This window comes from Lithobates pipiens, unplaced genomic scaffold, assembly GCF_037356315.1.
Source record: "Lithobates pipiens isolate NorthernLeopardFrog02 unplaced genomic scaffold, aLitPip1_a1.2 Scaffold_18, whole genome shotgun sequence".
Classification (NCBI taxonomy): domain Eukaryota; kingdom Metazoa; phylum Chordata; class Amphibia; order Anura; family Ranidae; genus Lithobates; species Lithobates pipiens.
This window is the reverse complement of record NW_027507758.1, coordinates 274,585,179-274,603,606: the sequence shown is the minus strand read 5'-3', so window position 1 is coordinate 274,603,606 and position 18,428 is coordinate 274,585,179. Positions and strand designations below refer to the sequence as shown.

Here is an 18,428-nt window from a genome sequence, read left to right as displayed (position 1 = left end):
ATCTGGCTTATAGCAGAAATTCTGCAGCGAGCATAAAGTAAAGGAAGAAGCCTAGGAATTGTAAACTGTATTTTTTTTTTTTTTTTTTTTTTTTTTCTTCCTTAAGTAAAATGTTGTCATACCTAATGTCTCCACTAGAAGGCGTAAATGCACATACCTGTTCATGTTTGCCTCTCAGTCAGCTCTGTGTCAGCAGCTAAAGTAGCATATGTAATCTCGGCCAGCAGAGGGGGGGGGGTTCCTGGATCAGGAAGATGATGGGCCAATTATTGCGCCTTCCTCCATGGGGAAAAGAAGGCTGGAAAGGTGTAACAGTGGCTTGTGCCTCCCTGTATCCCTCTCCCTTGTGGGTGCGGGGGCTTCCCCTATGTTTTGGTTTATGTTTTATTAACAAAACTGGCCTCCTCTCCCCTCTCTCTAGGGGAGGCCGGCCGGTCGGCGGATCTGAACTGCACCCACAAGAACTCGTTTTTAATTTAAACATTGAGAAGGGGCATGGGGTAGCGCGGCGCCATGTGCGGGACTTGGTGTCCACGAGGGACGCCGAATCTAAAAAAAATTCTTCCCAGCCTAAGGCTGCAGAGTGCGGCTGTCAGATCCACAGGACACAGGAGTGGTGGGTGCACGTATTGGTTGCATACAGGCATTCCCAATAAGGGAGGAATACATTTTACTTGGCACCAGGCTGAGCTTTACTGGCAGCATTTTTATTGCTAGACTATACCTAAGCAAATAGTGCATTTATTTTAGTACCTCTGCTTTTGTGCTTATAACTATGGCTCCCAAAAAGGGCAAAAACTGTGAAAAAGCCACCTAAAACACCGCCCTCATGTGCTGGGGACTCTAGTCATGCCTCCACATTGTCTTCTTCTCTGAAGTACCGGAAGGTGCTAGCCAGGGTGAATCATTGGGCCCTGTAGGTGTCACAACCGCTTCTCAGCATCTCAGCCCTAGTCTATGACTGAAGATGTTTTTTCCTCCCCCCTGCTGGGACTAGAAGAAAGATTATCGGCCTTAATTGCTTCTTCCATTCAAAGGGAAATAAAGCGTGGTAGGTCCCCCTCCCCCACCTTAAGCTCTCTGTCAGGACAGCAGTGGACAGGGATAGATGAGTTACCCTCAGGGGATCAGGAGGAAAGACCGTCTAATGATGCTCTTTCTGAGGAATCAACTATGGAAGAACCATTTTCAGCCTCGCAATCTGAGAAATTGCTGAAATAGTCTCTTACAGTGATGGTCCGGTCTGCTTTCAAGCTGCCCTTAACAGTCAGTCGAAAGTACCGTTTCCTCCTTGGGTTCTCTCAAACCTCCTCAGACTTTGCATGCCTTTTCTGTTCATGCATTATTGGAGCAACTTATATATGCTGAATGGGATCACCCAGATAAGCATTTTCTTCCTCCAAAAAGATTTTCTGTTCTTTACCCCATGGAGGAAAAGTTCATCAAGAGGTGGACTGTTCCTGCGGTTGATGCCACTGTTACCGGTGTCACTGCAATAGGGGTTTGTCATTCACTAAGGGATCAGTTTAAACAAACTCTTAAGGAGATCCCTGTTCAACAGGCCCGGGAATTGGCTGTACTGCCAAGGGCATTATGTTTTGCCATTGATGCCATTAAGGATTCTATACACCAGGTGATCCCTTGATTTGTCTTTGCATGAGCCTGTTGGGGAAGATGGTGGCTTTATTCAAAGCAGTTCTCTATGCCCAGTTCCATTCAAGACTGTTACAAAACAGTATCCTGTTTGCTTGGAACAAAAAGGTCCAAGCTCTAGATTTGCCAATGCGGTTGTCCCCAAAGGTGTCCCAGAGCCTCAGTTGGTGGTCAGTAACTTGGAAAGGAAAATCTTTCATGCCAGTTATCTGGAAGGTGGTAACCTCAGATGCCAGCCTTTCAGGTTGGGGAGCAGTGCTAGAAGAGACAACTGTCCAGGGACAGTGGTCAGAGACCAAAAAAGCCTTGCCCATCAACATCCTAGAGATTTGGGCAGCTCGTCTGGCTCTGAAGGCCTGGACATTCAAATTACTGGTTTGTCCTGTCAGAATCCAATCTGAGAATGCCACAGCTGTAGCATATATGAATCACCAAAGGGCACCAAGAGTCACGCAGCTTAGAGAAGTGAATCGTATTCTGCTTTGGGCAGAAAAGGAATGTTCCTTGCCTATCGGCAGTCTTCATTCTGGGAGTAGAAAATTGTCAGGCAGACTACTTGAGTCACCAACAGTTATTCCCAGGGGAATGGTCCCTGCACCCTTACATTTTTCGGGCTGTTTGCCAAAGATGGGGGATCCTGGACATAGATCTTTTGGCATCCAGGCTCAACATGAGGTTGGTCAACTTTGTGTCCAGGACAAGGGATCCACTCGCATGCTGGACAGATGCATTGGTAACCCCAAGGGATCAGATCTTGATTTTATGCATTTCCTCCTATTCAGTTACTGCCATGACTTCTTTGCAGGATCAAGCTGGAAAGGAAGGTGTTAATTCAATTCATGTAGCCCCAGCATGGCCCAGAAGGGTCTGGTATGCAGAGATTGTAATGATGGTGGTGGGGGATCTATGGACACTTTCACTACATCCAGACATACTTTTGCAGGGTCCGCATTCCATCCTACCTTACAAACTCTAAATTTAATGGCTTGGCTTTTGAAACCCACATTCTGAAGAAATGTGGGCTATCCAGGTCAGTTACCTTGATTAACGCAAGGAAGCCAGCTTCCAGAGCCATATATTAGAGTCTGGAAAGCTTACATTTCCTGGTGTGAGTCCAAGGGTTGGCACCCTCGAACGTATAGCATAGGCAGAATTCTTGCCTTTCTACAGTTGGAGGTAGAGATAAAGTTGACCTTAAGTACTATTAAGGATCAAGTCTCAGCTTTGTCTGTCTTATTTCAAAGACCGCTTGCTTTGCATTCTTTGGTCTGGGTTTTATGCAATGGGTAATGTGGATTAATCTGCTAGTTAAATCTCTCTTGAACCTTTGGGACTTGAACTTGGTTTTGTCAGTGTTGCAAAAACAGCCTTTTGAAGTGAATCAGCATACTCCCTTAGTCCTTCTGACAAGGAAATTAGTGTTTCTAGTTGCTATATCCTCAGCAAAGAGGGTTTTGGAGTTGGTGGCTCTTGTAAAGAGCCATATCTGATTATTCATGAAGACACGTTTGTGTTGCGTCCTCATCCAGGTTTTCTGCCTAAGGTGGTTTCAGGTTTTCATTTAAACCAAGATATTGATCTTGCATCATTTTTTTTTTTTTTTTTTTTTTTTCAAAACCATCTTCTAAGGAAGAAAAGTCACTACATTGTCTTGATGTAGTGAGAGAAAGACGACTGCTCAGGTTCGAAAGACTGATGTCTTGTTTGTGCTGCCAGAAGGTCCTAGGATAGGACGAGCGCCGTCTAAATCCACTATTTCTAGATGGATTTGCCAAGTTCTAATTCAGGCCTGTGGTTTAAAGGGTAAATTTGCACCTCTTTCAAGTCAAGGCGTACTCTACCAGAGCGGTTAGTGCTTCTTGGGCAGTGCATCACCATGCCTCCATGGCTCAGATCTGTAAGGCCCCAACCTGGTCTTCAGTCCATACGTTCACCAGATTTTATCAAGTGGATCAAAAAGGCATGAGGCTATCGCATTTGGGCGAAGTACGTTGCCGGCAGCAGTATAGGTCCTCTAGTCTGTTGGCACCCTACGGGTTGTATCTCCCCCCTCTTCAATTAGCATTGCTATAGTATGTCCCATGTAGTAATTACTATGGCTCTGTGTCCCGTGATGTACGCTGAAGAAAATAGGATTTTTATAACAGCTTACCTGTAAAATCCTTTTCTTGAAGTACATCACGGGACAAAGAGATCTCTCCCCTCTTTTGGCATTTATGTATATTGCTTTGCTACAAAAACTGAGGTACTCCTGGTAAGGGGAGGGGTTATATAGGAGATGAACTTCCTGTATTGGGTGTGCCAGTGTCCATCACCTGAAGGTGGCCTGTATACCCATGTAGTAATTACTATGGCTTTGTGTCCCGTGATGTACTCCAAGAAAAGTTTTTTTTTTTTTTTTTTTTTTACAAATAAGCTTTTATAAAAATTCATTTTTTTTTCTGCTTTTTTTACCACTAAAGAGAAGTGCATAGTGTGTGAATTCAGGTTATTTGAGCATTTTGGTATATTGAGGTGTCTGTGATTCCAGAAACCGAGGGTATGAAAATTACAACACAGATGAATCTGACGATGCCTCAGATTTATCCTCTTATGAAAGTGAGCTGGTGATTAATGAAGATACTGCCTCAAATCTCGAACAGTCCTTTATAAATCCAGGAGAAAAGTAAGTAATGACGCTAAAATTTTGGCACAAGCTTTGTGAACATACTTGGGTGACAGAGCACCATATACTCACTATTGCATTGTACTTCAGAGTACACCAGTGAAAAATGAAAGCCCATTGTTTATGGATTTTTTTATTTTATTTTTTTAATTTTGTTTTTTTTTACACATTTTCGGTTTGATAATGTATTTAATACCTTTTTTTTTTTTTTTTTTTTTTTCTGTTGGTGAAAATTTGCTTCCTGTCCTCTCATTGCAGTGTTCTATGCTGGCATTGATGAGTAGCAGCCACGTGCCTGATCACAAATCCTCACTTGGCAAGAGAGAGAGGGGCACTTAACTAGTTCAGTTCTTACACCTGTATACACCTAGGGACCACAGCAATTTCACATTTCTTCTATGGGCTTGTTTGTATTCAGCAACAACTTTGTCATGATTTAAGATAACAAAGTAATACATATATCTTTTTTCAAAGAAGCTTTTCTTTTGGTGATATCTTGCAAATATGATTTTATTTTTTCTGCCATCCGTAGACCACAAACGCAACAAAAAATGAACACTTTTTTTCTACTTTGCTCAATGTTGGTTCTTAAAAAAAAATAGTTGTAATATAGTTAAAGTGATACTAAAGCCCTTTTTCATTTAAAAATAACAAATGTTATACTTACCTGTTCTGTACAGTGGTTTTGCACAGAGCAGCCCATATCATCCTGTTCTCTGCCCCCCCCCCTTCCGCTGAGTGGCCCCATAGCAAGCAGCTTGCTATGAGGGCACCTATGTGTCCATTTAGACATGGAGCCACGGCCTGACCCCCCCCCCCCTTCCTCTCTCCTTATTGGCTCATTGAATTAAATTGACAGCAGAGGAAGGCAATGGAGGGAGAGTCCTGGCCAACAACATCCATGGATCGAGAAGAGCTTAGGTAAGTATGAGGGGGGGACTGCTGCACACAGAAGTGTGTGTGCGCGTGTGCGTGTGTGCGTTTTTTTAAATGTTAATGCATAGAATGCATTAGGATAAAACCTTCTGCCTTTTACAATCACTTTAAAATGTATATATTTTATTCTATAATGGGTCCTTTTTATAATTTATATTAAGATTAGAATTCTGGTACAAAGCATTGAAAAGTGATTTACAAATGAAATAAAAGATTTTATTTTTACCGTGCAGAACACAGATTCATTGACCGTGGGTGATATGCCGCTACCTTTAGGTGATTGGACACTTACAAAAGCTTCACTGGGTCCCCAAGTGGGGCCATATAACCCCACCAATTCAATGAGACTCCATTTGTACTAGTGTCCTTAGGTGATGGATGCCTGCTCTTCTTGCAGAAGAATTTAATACTATTTTCAGCAGATTTAGCTTGCCTCCTTCGGCTGACATTTTTTTTTTCAAGATCTGACTGCTTTTTGCTTTCATGGCTTATTAGCATTTTCTGGATCAGTTACTTGTGGGAACTGTACCCAGACTTCATGGCAGTGGGACTGGTCTGTAATGTTTGCTTCAGACATCTGATTCTGCAATCAGCACTCACATTGGCACATGGTGCAACAAGTGTTAGCCACAGGTCCAGGGCCATGGTCCACTTCTTTGGCACCCAGACCCTTTGTGGATATGCCCAACATGGTGGATGTAGCTTTGACCCTAATTGGGAGCAACTGCATGGATAAGGTAAGACAGGGTTTTTCTGTACCCTTATACGTAAGTGTACTATGCACTGTACAATAATACTGCTCAACCAGTGTATTGAGCTATAATACACCTGTGTGCAATGTACATTACTATCACTTTATCAGTGCATTGTACTACACAGTATATTAAAGGAACAGTGCATAGATACTTAAGAGAAAAAAAAAAATGAGGGCATAAAAAGGCCAAGTGGTCCATCAAGTCTGTCCCCTTTTTGTCGGAGGACAGACCTAGGTTTGTCCCAGGCATGTTTCAATTCACTTTGTGTTGACGGACTCGCTACCACTGCTAGAAGTCTGTTCTAAGCATCACCGACTCTTTCAGTAAATTGTACTTTTTAAAGAAGACTTCCAAGCTCCTTCAGAAAATCAGAAAACACTTACCTGTCATTCATCTGTCAGGTGCTGCCGCAGACATCTCCACTTCCCTACTGCGCATGCGCATAGCACGCTGCGCTTAGTGGATGGCCAGCGGTGGGGGAGGAAGAGGGGGAGCCGAACTTCCAGCTGACCTCACTGCATATCCGCACCCCCCCCCCCCCCCCCCATCAAAAGCTGCCTAACTGTAGCTGCTGACTTTCAATAAAAGGACACCTTGCCTGTCCAGGGATTCAGCAATGTCCTCACCCAAACCAATTCCTCAATTGGCTTCGGGTGCAGGCATCTCTAGTGTGGGAAACGGAGTGAAGCCTTGTGGTTTTTCAGCCTGTTTCTGCATGTATGAATCATGCTGTCCCTTTTGAATGGTCCAGTAGTCTTTTGGGATCTGCGATGTGTCACAGAAGACTGCGGAGAAAGGAGGAGGGGTTGAGGGGCAAACTTCTTCTGTCTTGGATTGCTGCTCCCCCCCCCCCCCCCCCAAAAAGTGCCAAATGTGGCATCGGAGGCAGGGAGGAGACAAACAAACAGAGCTTCCCTTTTTTGGATGGTGCTCGCTTTAAGGTTAATTTTAAACTTTCTTCCTACTAGTTTGACGTCCCCTTCATGTTTTTATGGTCTTGGCTTCATATTGAAAAAGCTGTCCAGGTGCAGAACCTCATTCACATCCTAAGCCATCTGCTTTCTCTGCCTCTAGGAACCCTGAAAATAAACCACTATTGGAACCAATATGGTTCTGCAACTTGTTTTGTTAGTGTCATTTACTCCTGAGAAGACAAACTGAGGTAATTGTTTAAATGGTTTGCTACATACATGCAGGTTTCCCTCAACATAAATATTGTTCCCAGCTTTCATTTTTGTGATCACATAGTATCTTTTCTTCTGTCACCAATATTCCTTAAAACTAAGCACTGACATCATATGCTGGGTGGCATATGGCTCAAGTTCTCTTTCAGCCATACAGCATTGAGGAAGCATCTCCTCGCTGCTTCTCCTGGTTGCAGAAGAGCAACATGGATTTCCAATCCTTGGTTTGTTCATGATGCCTGCCGACCATGGCTGACTCAGCTGTTTGGGTTTGTTGAGTACCTGAGGCCTTGCCTTCCTGCATTGAAGTTAGGTTGCCTTCCCCCAAGAGGTCACAATGTGCCTCCTTCTATACACAGGAGATAGTCCTGCTGCAATGAGTGTCCCCCAGCTCACACTCCACTAATGGCTCCAGGGATGTTTGTTCAGCTCTTCTGGAAGTGCTGACGCCTGTAACCTGGAATCGCGTTGTCCTCTGCTCAGTCTGATTTGTCATCATTGTCCTCTCTAGCTGTGCAGGGTGGGACGAACTCTCCTGCCTTGTTGGCAAAGGTTTTGATTACAGTCACGTTGACATTGTAGTCCAGTTCACCCAGTTCCTGGCAGGCTTGTGCACGTTCACTACTTTCTCCACAGATTCTATAGCTGATCCTCCTGTGGCTCTAATGATTTCTAAAACGTTGGACGCAGTGACTATGTTTGATTCTGAGGCTTTCCAGTTTTTACCTAATGAGATTATCTTTGAGGAGTCCGTCTTCCTCTATTACTCCAGAATTGACACCATTTCAGCTTTTATAGATATATTGCACACCACTCAAACTGGAGGATCAGCTTGTTGTCTCCAGTCTTGTGGTCTTTCAGAGCCCCTGAAACTGCAAAGACCTTACCATTTCACCCGCTCTTCAAGGTTCTTCAAAGTTTAACTTTATGGGGATTGCAAACAACCCTACATGTCTTTGACACACCTAAGGCTAGCTAGAATTGTTTGCATTTAGAAAGGACATTGGTAGCGGTCAGGACACCACAGGGGGAGATTACTTCCGATCCTATTATGATTAAAAATATATTTTATCATTACTATCTCTCTCTTTATAAATCCCAGAGGGTAGGAGAGCTGGGAATGGTGGCCAAATTCTTAGGAAATATTAATATACCAACATTGTCAGTAGAAGACCGTGCAGTAATGGAGGCCCCAATAACAATTGAGGAACTCCGTAAAACGGTGGCAGAGATGTCCAATCTGAAATCACCTGGACCTGATGGGCTTCCCATTGAGGTTTAAAAAAAATACGGTGAAGTCCTGTTGCCGGAGTTGTTGGAGGCATTGACCCAGTCCTTGGTGGCAGGGACGTTGCCTCCTTCAATGTTGGAGGCTAATATAGTGGTTCTCCCAAAGGAGGGGAAAGACCCTATGGATCCTGCTTCGTATCGGCCGATCTCGCTGCTTTGTACCGATGTAAAGATTCTAGCGAAAATTCTGGCAACTCGCTTAAAAAAGTTTATACACAAGCTCATCCATCCTGATCAGTCGGGTTTTATCCCGAACAGGTCAACTAGCATTAATATACGCAGAGCCCAGTTGAATGTCCAGATCCCGGTAGATGATGGCGGCCCCAGGGCAATATTAGCCTTGAATGCAGCCAAGGCTTTTGATTGTCTTGAGTGGGAATATTTGTTTGAAGTTCTTTCTAGATTTGGGTTTGGTCCAAACTTTATTAAATGGGTAAAAATGCTCTATACTAATCCAAGAGCAAAAATAAAAATTAATAATGAATACTCTGAGGCGTTTCAACTAGAACGGGGAACGAGGCAGGGCTGTCCCCTTTCCCCCCTGCTCTTCGTTCTGTCAATGGAGCCATTGGCCATAGCCATTAGGGCAAATTCAGATATTCAGGGATTTAGGAGGGGTCAGAGGGAGGAAAAGATCTCACTATTTGCCGACGACATCTTGCTCTTTTTAGGAGAGGCTCAAGCTTCGTTGAAAGCGGCTATGAAAATGATTAAGGAATTCGGCCAAGTATCTGGATTGGCTATCAACTGGGATAAATCGGCATTACTCCCGATAGATATGGGGACCACTAATATAATACAAGACACGTTCACTTTAAAGGTGGTAGACAAGTTCAAGTATTTAGGGGTCTGGATGGCAAAGGATGTAAAAGGGTATGTGGAAGATAATCTAGCTCCCCTTTTGTTCAAACTTAAAGACAAGGCAGATATTTGGAGCCGCCTCCCCATATCGATTGCGGGTCGCTGCAACCTGGTCAAGATGGTTTGGCTCCCTCAAATCTTATACGTTCTCCATAATTCGCCTGTATGGATTGGCGCGCGGTGGTTTAAGAAAATAGAATCTCTGTCTAGAGATTTCATATGGAAAAAGGGGCCGCCTAGGATAAGCCTACGGACGTTGCAGTTACCGCTGGAAGATGGGGGGATGGCGGTTCCACATCCCAGGCTTTATTATTTGGCAGCACAGATGCAGCATATAGCAGATGCAGGAATATCAAGCGAGGGTTTGCCACATCATAGCCTACAGATGCTAGGATGCCCCCACAATACACTCATTGAGGCCCTTGAGGCAAACTCGTTTGGGATAAGTTGCCCAACAATCCATCAGATTGTTAAACTCTGGAAAACAGTCAAGGCTATATTAAGATACCAGGGAGTATCCGTATTGGCCCCCTTATGGAACAATAGAAACCTGGCTGAAATAGCTAAAGTGGAAAGATCCAGGGAATGGGCGAACCAAGGTATAAACTATTTAATCCAAATATTCCAGGGCTCAGAAATTAAATCATTCAATAGTTTAAAATCTGAGTTCTCACTGTCAAACAGGGCCTTTTACAAATATATACAGGTTAGGCATGCAGTTCAGTCCCAATTTGGACCTCAAAAGGTTCAATGGATTCAGATGCCCGTGCTGTCGCAGATTGCGACCCAGGATAAGCTTAAGGGACTGATTTCATATATGTATGCTAGACTAGGGGACGAAATGTTAAACCACGATGCCCTGCGTAAAAGTAGGGAAAAATGGGAGAAAGATGTAGGCCCGTTGTCTAACTCCGATTGGGATCGGTTAATCGATTACGGTACAAAAGTTTCGATTTCCCCTTCCCAGAAAGTTTCTCACCTTTTCTTTTTCTATCGGGTGTATCACACTCCCAAGAAAATGTTCAAACTTGGATGGAGAAACAACGACCATTGCCCCAGATGCGGTATGACTGGCGATTTTATTCATATGTTCTGGAGATGCCCAAAGTTGTTTAGGTACTGGACACAGGTCATAGACCAGATAAACAAAGTTTTTAACTTAACATTGAAAGCAACAGCTAGGACCTGTCTTTTGACTATCCCTGAGGATCGTACAGTCCCAAATGCCATTAAAACACCAGTGATCAGATGCCTTTTCCAGGCAAGGAAAATAATCGCTCAACAATGGCATTCACACTTAGGCCCATCAGTTGAAACCTGGATGGTAAATATAAAAAAGACAATCGCTAATGAGAGGGTCTTTTTTACTAGACAAGGCAATAATAGGAAGTTCAAGAGTCTATGGGGGCCTAGTCTGGGGAAGTTAGGTATTCTATTGTAGGTGAAAGAGCTGTAGATCACTTATGGGGATCTGAGGTTCCCCATGGGTATCTGACGTCCCTTTTTCCCTTTCTATACAGGTTTTTATTTTCCCTGTTTGTGTTTTTTTTTTTTTTTTTTTTTTTTTTTCTTTTTTCTCTTTTCTTCTCTCTTTTTTCTTTTTTCTCTTCATTTTTGATCTCTTTTTCCTTTAGGAATTTTTTAGCTAATTGGTGAATGTTATCGCTACAGAACTAGGGAGAGGAATAATAATAATTTATAATCAAGTGTGTGTAGGAAGTTCGCGGGGTTGGGATGGTGGGGGGGTGGGGGGGAGTTGTTTAAACCTTACTTAGGAAGCGCTAGGTGAATAGGTATAATTACGGTATACACTATGCATAGGTTCATTTAAGTCTATTTATAGGATGTATATCTAATATAACAAAAACAATTGACTCTTAACTTTTTACTTTGTGATTTATAAATAATTTGTTTTTGTAAAAATGTACGGAATTAAACGAGCCACGATGATGTGGAACTGTGAATGAGACACTAATGAGCAGCAAGCTGATTCTAGTCTCTGGCGGAAAGTAACTGATGTGGCAAAAAAAAAAAAAAAAGGACATTGGTTAACAGTAGTCTACCCCCCCCCCCCCCCCACTGTGGATCCATCAGTGGCTCACCTCAACAGGGAGACTGCTAGGGTAGTGGATGTTCCAGTATTAGTGGATCCTACTGGTAAACAATTGGAAACGACCCCCCCCCCCCCCCCCCCGCCTTTAGAATTCAGGTTTTTACTGGTGGGTCCTGCCCTTCACCCCTATTGAGATTTTTTTTGTCAAACCAGGGCAATATCTCTCTTCTGCGGCAGCACATCCTTCACTTACAGTACATGTGGAGCAAATGACTGAAGCTTTGCACTTGTAATAGTCTGCTGGAAGCATCTGCATTTGTGCTGGTTTGCAGAGCCTGTGTGCAAGGTGCACCTGACCCATAAGGAATGTCTTTTGGACTGCTCTTGGTGTTATCAAGAATGCCACTGAAGGCATGGGGACTTCCTGGCCTCAGCGTAAGATGCTCAGGGAAAGATCTATTAAGTTCCTTTTTTGTTTCTTTAAACCTGGGATATGCACATATAAGTCTTCCAAATTTGGTTCTCTGGTCAACTGCAAAGTCTGCTAAACTCTACAAAAAGCCTTCATCAGCATGATGATGTGCCTTTACTTTACAAAGTAGAGGGACTTTGTCAATGAGGACTCCTAGATAGTTTGTCTTTTCAGGTGCAGAGAGTGATATTCCAGGGAAACAAACTAAGCCTTCAGTCTAAACATCCTTTTCAGCTCTTCGCATTTGACTTTTCTGGCTTCTGTGGTCAGGGATACTTTGGAAACAATCAATGCAGGTTCTGTTCGATAACGCGTCTCTGCGCAGATGTCTCAGCGAGTCGGTTGAATCCTAATTCTCCAGAAATCAATGCTGGAATCCCCTTAGTGCTTTCAGGCAGCTCTAATCTCATATCCTTGTCCTTCATTTTGAGAGTTGCCTGCCTCTTAGTTTGTGCATTAGAGTTGTAGGTAACCCCTTTTTTGAGGCAGCCACTTTTACCCATTCTTGTCTGACTGCCCTATTATTACATTCTGTTGTCATGGGAAAAGTAGGCAGTGTTTCTCAGTAGATGGATTTGTGTGCCCCTTAGGATCATTCAATCCTTGGTCTGTTGGAAAGTCCTCCCTTACCACCTTCTGCAAGGTCCTATCAGACATTGGCCTGTTGGGCTTGGGGGGGGGAGTTATGAGCACCCTGACCATTGGAGAATTATTCTCTCAGTCTACAGTATATCCTGCAGTTTTAGAAGGTTGTAATTTCTACATTGATGGATTATTCCCTTGGCAGGTCACATGATCTGGATCTAGTTGGACAATGCCACGGTGGTGCCATGCCTCAACTGTCAGGTTGAGATTTTACTGTGACGAGAGGTCGTTTCTACTCTGAGCTGGGCAAAAGTTAAAGCGGAGCTCCACCCTAAAGTGGAGCTTCCGCTCATTGGAACCCCCCCCCCCCCTCCGGCGCCACAATTGGCACCTTTCAGGGGGGAGAGGGGTGCAGGTACCTGTACAGTACAGGTATCTGCACCCACTTCTGGCATAGATATCTGCAGAATCTACGCCCCTTTCCGCAGAATCTACGCCCCTTTCCGCAGGTCCCCTGCTGTCTGCTGGGAAACACACAGATCCCAGAGACAGCGGGGACCATCCCTATTGCATGCGCAGTAGGGAACTGGGAAATGAAGCCGCAGGGCTCCACTTCCTGATTGCCATACCCAAGATGGCGGCGGCAGCACCCAAGAGACGATCGAGAGATCGGCTTCGGGTGCCGACATCACGGGCGCGCTGGGCGGGTAAGTGTCCTTATTTTAAAAGTCAGCAGCTGCAGTATTTGTAGCTGCTGGCTTTTAAAAAAAAAAAAAAAAAACAACGGCGGAACTCACGCTTTAATTCTAGTGCTGTCCAATATACTTGCATCAGGTGCAGATAATTTGTGGAAAGGCTTCTTCATGGTGTCATACGTGGACCCCCCTAATATCCTGGCTCAACTGCATTCTGAAAAGATTAATCTGCAGGTGTAGATATCCTCTAGTGCCAACAGTGGATGTTCTTGTAACTTCATGGGATCTGTTTGCCCAGAGCTAGACTTTCCTTCTTTTAACACTTCTTCATCTGCCCCGAAGGCTCAATGGATAACTTTTTGTGATTTTCCTTGCTCCTATTTGACCAAGGTGAATGTACTTAAAGAGGGATTCCACCAAAAAAAAATATTAAAAGCCAGCAGCTATAAATACTACAGCTGCTGACTTTTAATAAATGGACACTCACCTGTCCCGGGTTCCAGTGATGCCGGCAGCCGAGGCTGATCGATCCCTCGGCCCTCGGCTGCTGCCGCCACCATTCTAGGTGAGGGAATCAGGAAGTGAAGCGAATCGGCTTCACTTCCCGATCCCTACTGTGCATGCGCGAGTAGCGCAGCGCAATAGGAATTCTCCGCGCTGTCACTGGAACCCGTGTGTGTCCCAGCAGACAGCGCGGCAGAACAGGAAATGCCGTAGACTCCCACGGGAGTCTATGCCCGGAAGTGGGTGTAAATACCTGTCTTTGACAGGTATCTCCACCCCCCTCCCCCCTAAAAGGTGCCAATTGTGACACCGGAGGGGGGGAGGGATCCGATCAGCGGAGGTTCCACTTTAGGGTGGAACCCCGCTTTAACTGACCTTCAGTTGCTCTGTGGGACTCATTGGAAGGATTGTTTTTCTTCTTTCCTGTAAAGGCATACTTCACTAAGTGAGTGTTTCTTGATCTTCTGGGATTAAACATTGGTTTTCCAATGCAAGGATACAACCTGATATTTTGTGTCAGATTTTTGCTACCAGGTATAGGTTGCGGCCTCACCTCATGCCATCTTTGGGTGTACGACCTGTCAGTTGGGTCTTGAACTGTAGGCAATCCTCCTCCAGTTTTTTGATTGTTCAACTTGGGCTTGTAAAGTTGTTTGCTTTGTTACCCGCTCCTTCGTTGGTCATTCCAAAGGTGAATGACTTGTGTCCCTCAATGGATTAGAAAATTAATAGGTTTTTCTATTCATCATAAAATCCTTTCCTTGGAGTCTGTTGAGGGACATACAGTAAGTTTTACCGCTGTGTTTTTGATCATGCTTTCTGTACTGCCTTGCTTCAAAACTGAAGCATGTTGGTAGTGGGAGGGGTTATCCTTGCATAGTAGGTGAGGTTGAAAAAAGACACCAGTCCATCAAGTCCTAGACTGACACACAATTTTTTTGCTTGCCATTATGTAGGTGGCAGCATTACCGAAAGACTTCCTGTGTCCCTCAATAGACTCAAAAAAAAAAGTTTTGCGTACTAAAATCCTATTTGTCTCCCTTCTTAACAAATTTAGGCTTCATGCACACTGGTTTACTGTAAATGCCGTTTCTCTTGACAGGAGAAAATCGGCATTAAAAACGCCATCTAAGCTGCATTTTTTCAAAGCAGTTTAGATGCGTTTAGCAGCATTTGGTGTTTGGGAGTTTATTTCATTGGCCAGAATTTTAATCTATTCTTGAAATGAATAAATGCAAAAGTGCTAAATGTGCCTAGCATTTAAGTGCGTTTAGGCTTGTTTTTTTGTTTTTGTTTTTTTTTATGGTCAAAAATTCCTCTCCTGAACGCAGAAGATTGCTTTAACTGCCTATAAACTCTGCTGCTCCTAAACTCTGGTAAAAACCTATGTGTGCATGGAGGGCTCTTAAAGAAGCCAGCTCTGCTTGTCTTTGATCAATTCTGAGCACGTTTAACACAACAGACTAAAAGGGTTGCATCAGATTTGCAAACGCACCTAGCAGTTATTCCCGGTGGACTTACAGGTCAGCTACAGCCACTAGATGTTTCAATCAACAAGCCATTTAAAGTCCTGATGAGAGAAGAATGGAGTAGATGGATGCAAAAAGCAGGTGATAACTTGAAATTGGCAGGAAGAGTGAAAAAAACCAACTATTACTGGGCTTTGGCTGTTTCATCTAGTGATGCACCGAAATTTCGGCCGCCGAAACATATCGGCCGAAAATGCCCTTTTCGGCAATTTGCGATAATGGAGCCGAAAATGGGGCGTGGCCTGGGTGGGGGCGGGGCTCCGCCCCCGCCCTGGTGACGCCCATCATGGGGGGTGTGAAGCGCAGGAGAGCCACCTCCGCCGCTTGTTGGATCACAGCGCCGGGAACATCACAGCTTTCATTTCAATTGCTGTGTGTTCCCGGCCGCGCACCGTCACACGCAGCCCCTCACCCTTGTCCGGGCACTTTGATAGACAGATCATCCGTCCAATCCTGCGGATGATCTATCTATCTAAGTGCCCGGACAAGGGGGAGGGGCTGCGTGTGACGGCGCGCGGCCGGGAACACACAGCAATTGAAATGAAAGCTGTGATGTTCCCGGCGCTGTGATCCAACAAGCGGCGGAGGCGGCTCTCTTCCCTACACAGGCTGCAACAAAAGGGGACACACAGGCTGGCTGCAACAAAAGGGGACACACAGGCTGGCTGCAACAAAAGGGGACACACAGGCTGGCTGCAACAAAAGGAGACACACAGGCTGGCTGCAACAAAAGGAGACACACAGGCTGGCTGCAACAAAAGGAGACACACAGGCTGGCTGCAACAAAAGGGGACACACAGGCTGGCTGCAACAAAAGGGGACACACAGGCTGGCTGCAACAAAAGGGGACACACAGGCTGGCTGCAACAAAAGGGGACACACAGGCTGGCTGCAACAAAAGGGGACACACAGGCTGGCTGCAACAAAAGGGGACACACAGGCTGGCTGCAACAAAAGGGGACACACAGGCTGGCTGCAACAAAAGGGGACACACAGGCTGGCTGCAACAAAAGGGGACACACAGGCTGGCTGCAACAAAAGGGGACACACAGGCTGGCTGCAACAAAAGGGGACACACAGGCTGGCTGCAACAAAAGGGGACACACAGGCTGGCTGCAACAAAAGGGGACACACAGGCTGGCTGCAACAAAAGGGGACACACAGGCTGGCTGCAACAAAAGGGGACACACAGGCTGGCTGCAACAAAAGGGGACACACAGGCTGGCTGCAACAAAAGGGGACACACAGGCTGGCTGCAACAAAAGGGGACACACAGGCTGGCTGCAACAAAAGGGGACACACAGGCTGGCTGCAACAAAAGGGGACACACAGGCTGGCTGCAACAAAAGGGGACACACAGGCTGGCTGCAACAAAAGGGGACACACAGGCTGGCTGCAACAAAAGGGGACACACAGGCTGGCTGCAACAAAAGGGGACACACAGGCTGGCTGCAAAGGGGGGACACACAGGCTGGCTGCAAAGGGGGGACACACAGGCTGGCTGCAAAGGGGGGACACGCTGGCTGCAAAGGGGGGACACGCTGGCTGCAAAGGGGGACACGCTGGCTGCAAAGGGGGACACGCTGGCTGCAAAGGGGGACACGCTGGCTGCAAAGGGACACGCTGGACGCACAAGGGGACACGCTGGACGCACAAGGGGACACGCTGGACGCACAAGGGGACACGCTGGACGCACAAGGGGACACAAGGGGACACACTGGCCGCAAAAGGGGACACGCTGGATGCAAAAGGGGACACGCTGGATGCAAAAGGGGACACGCTGGCTGCAAAGGGGGACACGCTGGCTGCAAAGGGGGACACGCTGGCTGCAAAGGGGGACACGCTGGCTGCAAAGGGGGACACGCTGGCTGCAAAGGGGGACACGCTGGCTGCAAAGGGGGACACGCTGGCTGCAAAGGGGGACACGCTGGCTGCAAAGGGGGACACGCTGGCTGCAAAGGGACACGCTGGACACAAGGGGACACGCTGGACGCACAAGGGGACACGCTGGACGCACAAGGGGACACAAGGGGACACGCTGGCCGCAAAAGGGGACACGCTGGATGCAAAAGGGGACACGCTGGATGCAAAAGGGGACACGCTGGATGCAAAAGGGGACACGCTGGATGCAAAAGGGGACACGCTGGATGCAAAAGGGGACACGCTGGATGCAAAAGGGGACACGCTGGATGCAAAAGGGGACACGCTGGATGCAAAAGGGGACACGCTGGATGCAAAAGGGGACACGCTGGATGCAAAAGGGGACACGCTGGATGCAAAAGGGGACACGCTGGATGCAAAAGGGGACACACTGGATGCAAAAGGGGACACAAGGGGACACACTGGATGCAAAAGGGGACACAAGGGGACACACTGGATGCAAAAGGGGACACAAGGGGACACACTGGATGCAAAAGGGGACACAAGGGGACACACTGGATGCAAAAGGGGACACAAGGGGACACACTGGATGCAAAAGGGGACACAAGGGGACACACTGGATGCAAAAGGGGACACAAGGGGACACACTGGATGCAATAGGGGACACAAAGGGACACACTGGATGCAATAGGGGACACTGGCCTGCAATGGGGGATGCCTCCTGTACCGTGTCCCCAGTCTCTGACCATCTCCTGTACCGTGTCCCCAGTCTCTGACCACCTCCCGTACCGTGTCCCCAGTCTCTGACCACCTCCCGTACCGTGTCCCCAGTCTCTGACCACCTCCTGTACCGTGTCCCCAGTCTCTGACCACCTCCTGTACCGTGTCCCCAGTCTCTGACCACCTCCTGTACCGTGTCCCCAGTCTCTGACCACCTCCTGTACCATGTCCCCAGTCTCTGACCACCTCCTGTACCATGTCCCCAGTCTCTGGCCACCTCCTGTATAAAAATATTTTTTAAAAACAGTCATTTTCGGTATCGGTGCTGTTTCGGTATCGGTTTCGGTTTTCGGCCTAGTGTATTTTTCATTTTCGGTATCGGTTTCGGCACCAAAAAACCCATTCGGTGCATCCCTAGTTTCATCCTCTTTCTGTGCTTTAGCAGCACTGATGATGTTTGGCATCCTTTTTCCAGTTCTATACACTTGCTTATTAGCTAGCTACACTTTGTTTCTTTTTTATCTCCAATATGCTGATTTATCTTCTCCTTTTTAATATTCAACTTTCCTTTGTAGTGAAGCATAATGGTTTTCTATATAGCAAAGTAGTACAAAAACAAAGTGGATGCAAATTATGTGCAAATTT

General features: G+C 46.1%; 1 protein-coding gene across 4 annotated transcripts in view; it reads left to right on the top strand.

The window, feature by feature from the left end:
• Positions 1-18,428, top strand: part of LOC143987873 (heat shock factor protein 1-like) — a 110,274-nt gene that overhangs the window by 84,973 nt on the left and 6,873 nt on the right. For all 4 annotated transcript variants that reach the window (XM_077487024.1, XM_077487022.1, XM_077487021.1 and 1 more), the window contains exon 9: positions 4,184-4,318. In XM_077487024.1, coding sequence (XP_077343150.1) covers positions 4,184-4,318 — 135 coding nt within the window. The remainder of the gene's footprint in view (positions 1-4,183; positions 4,319-18,428) is intronic.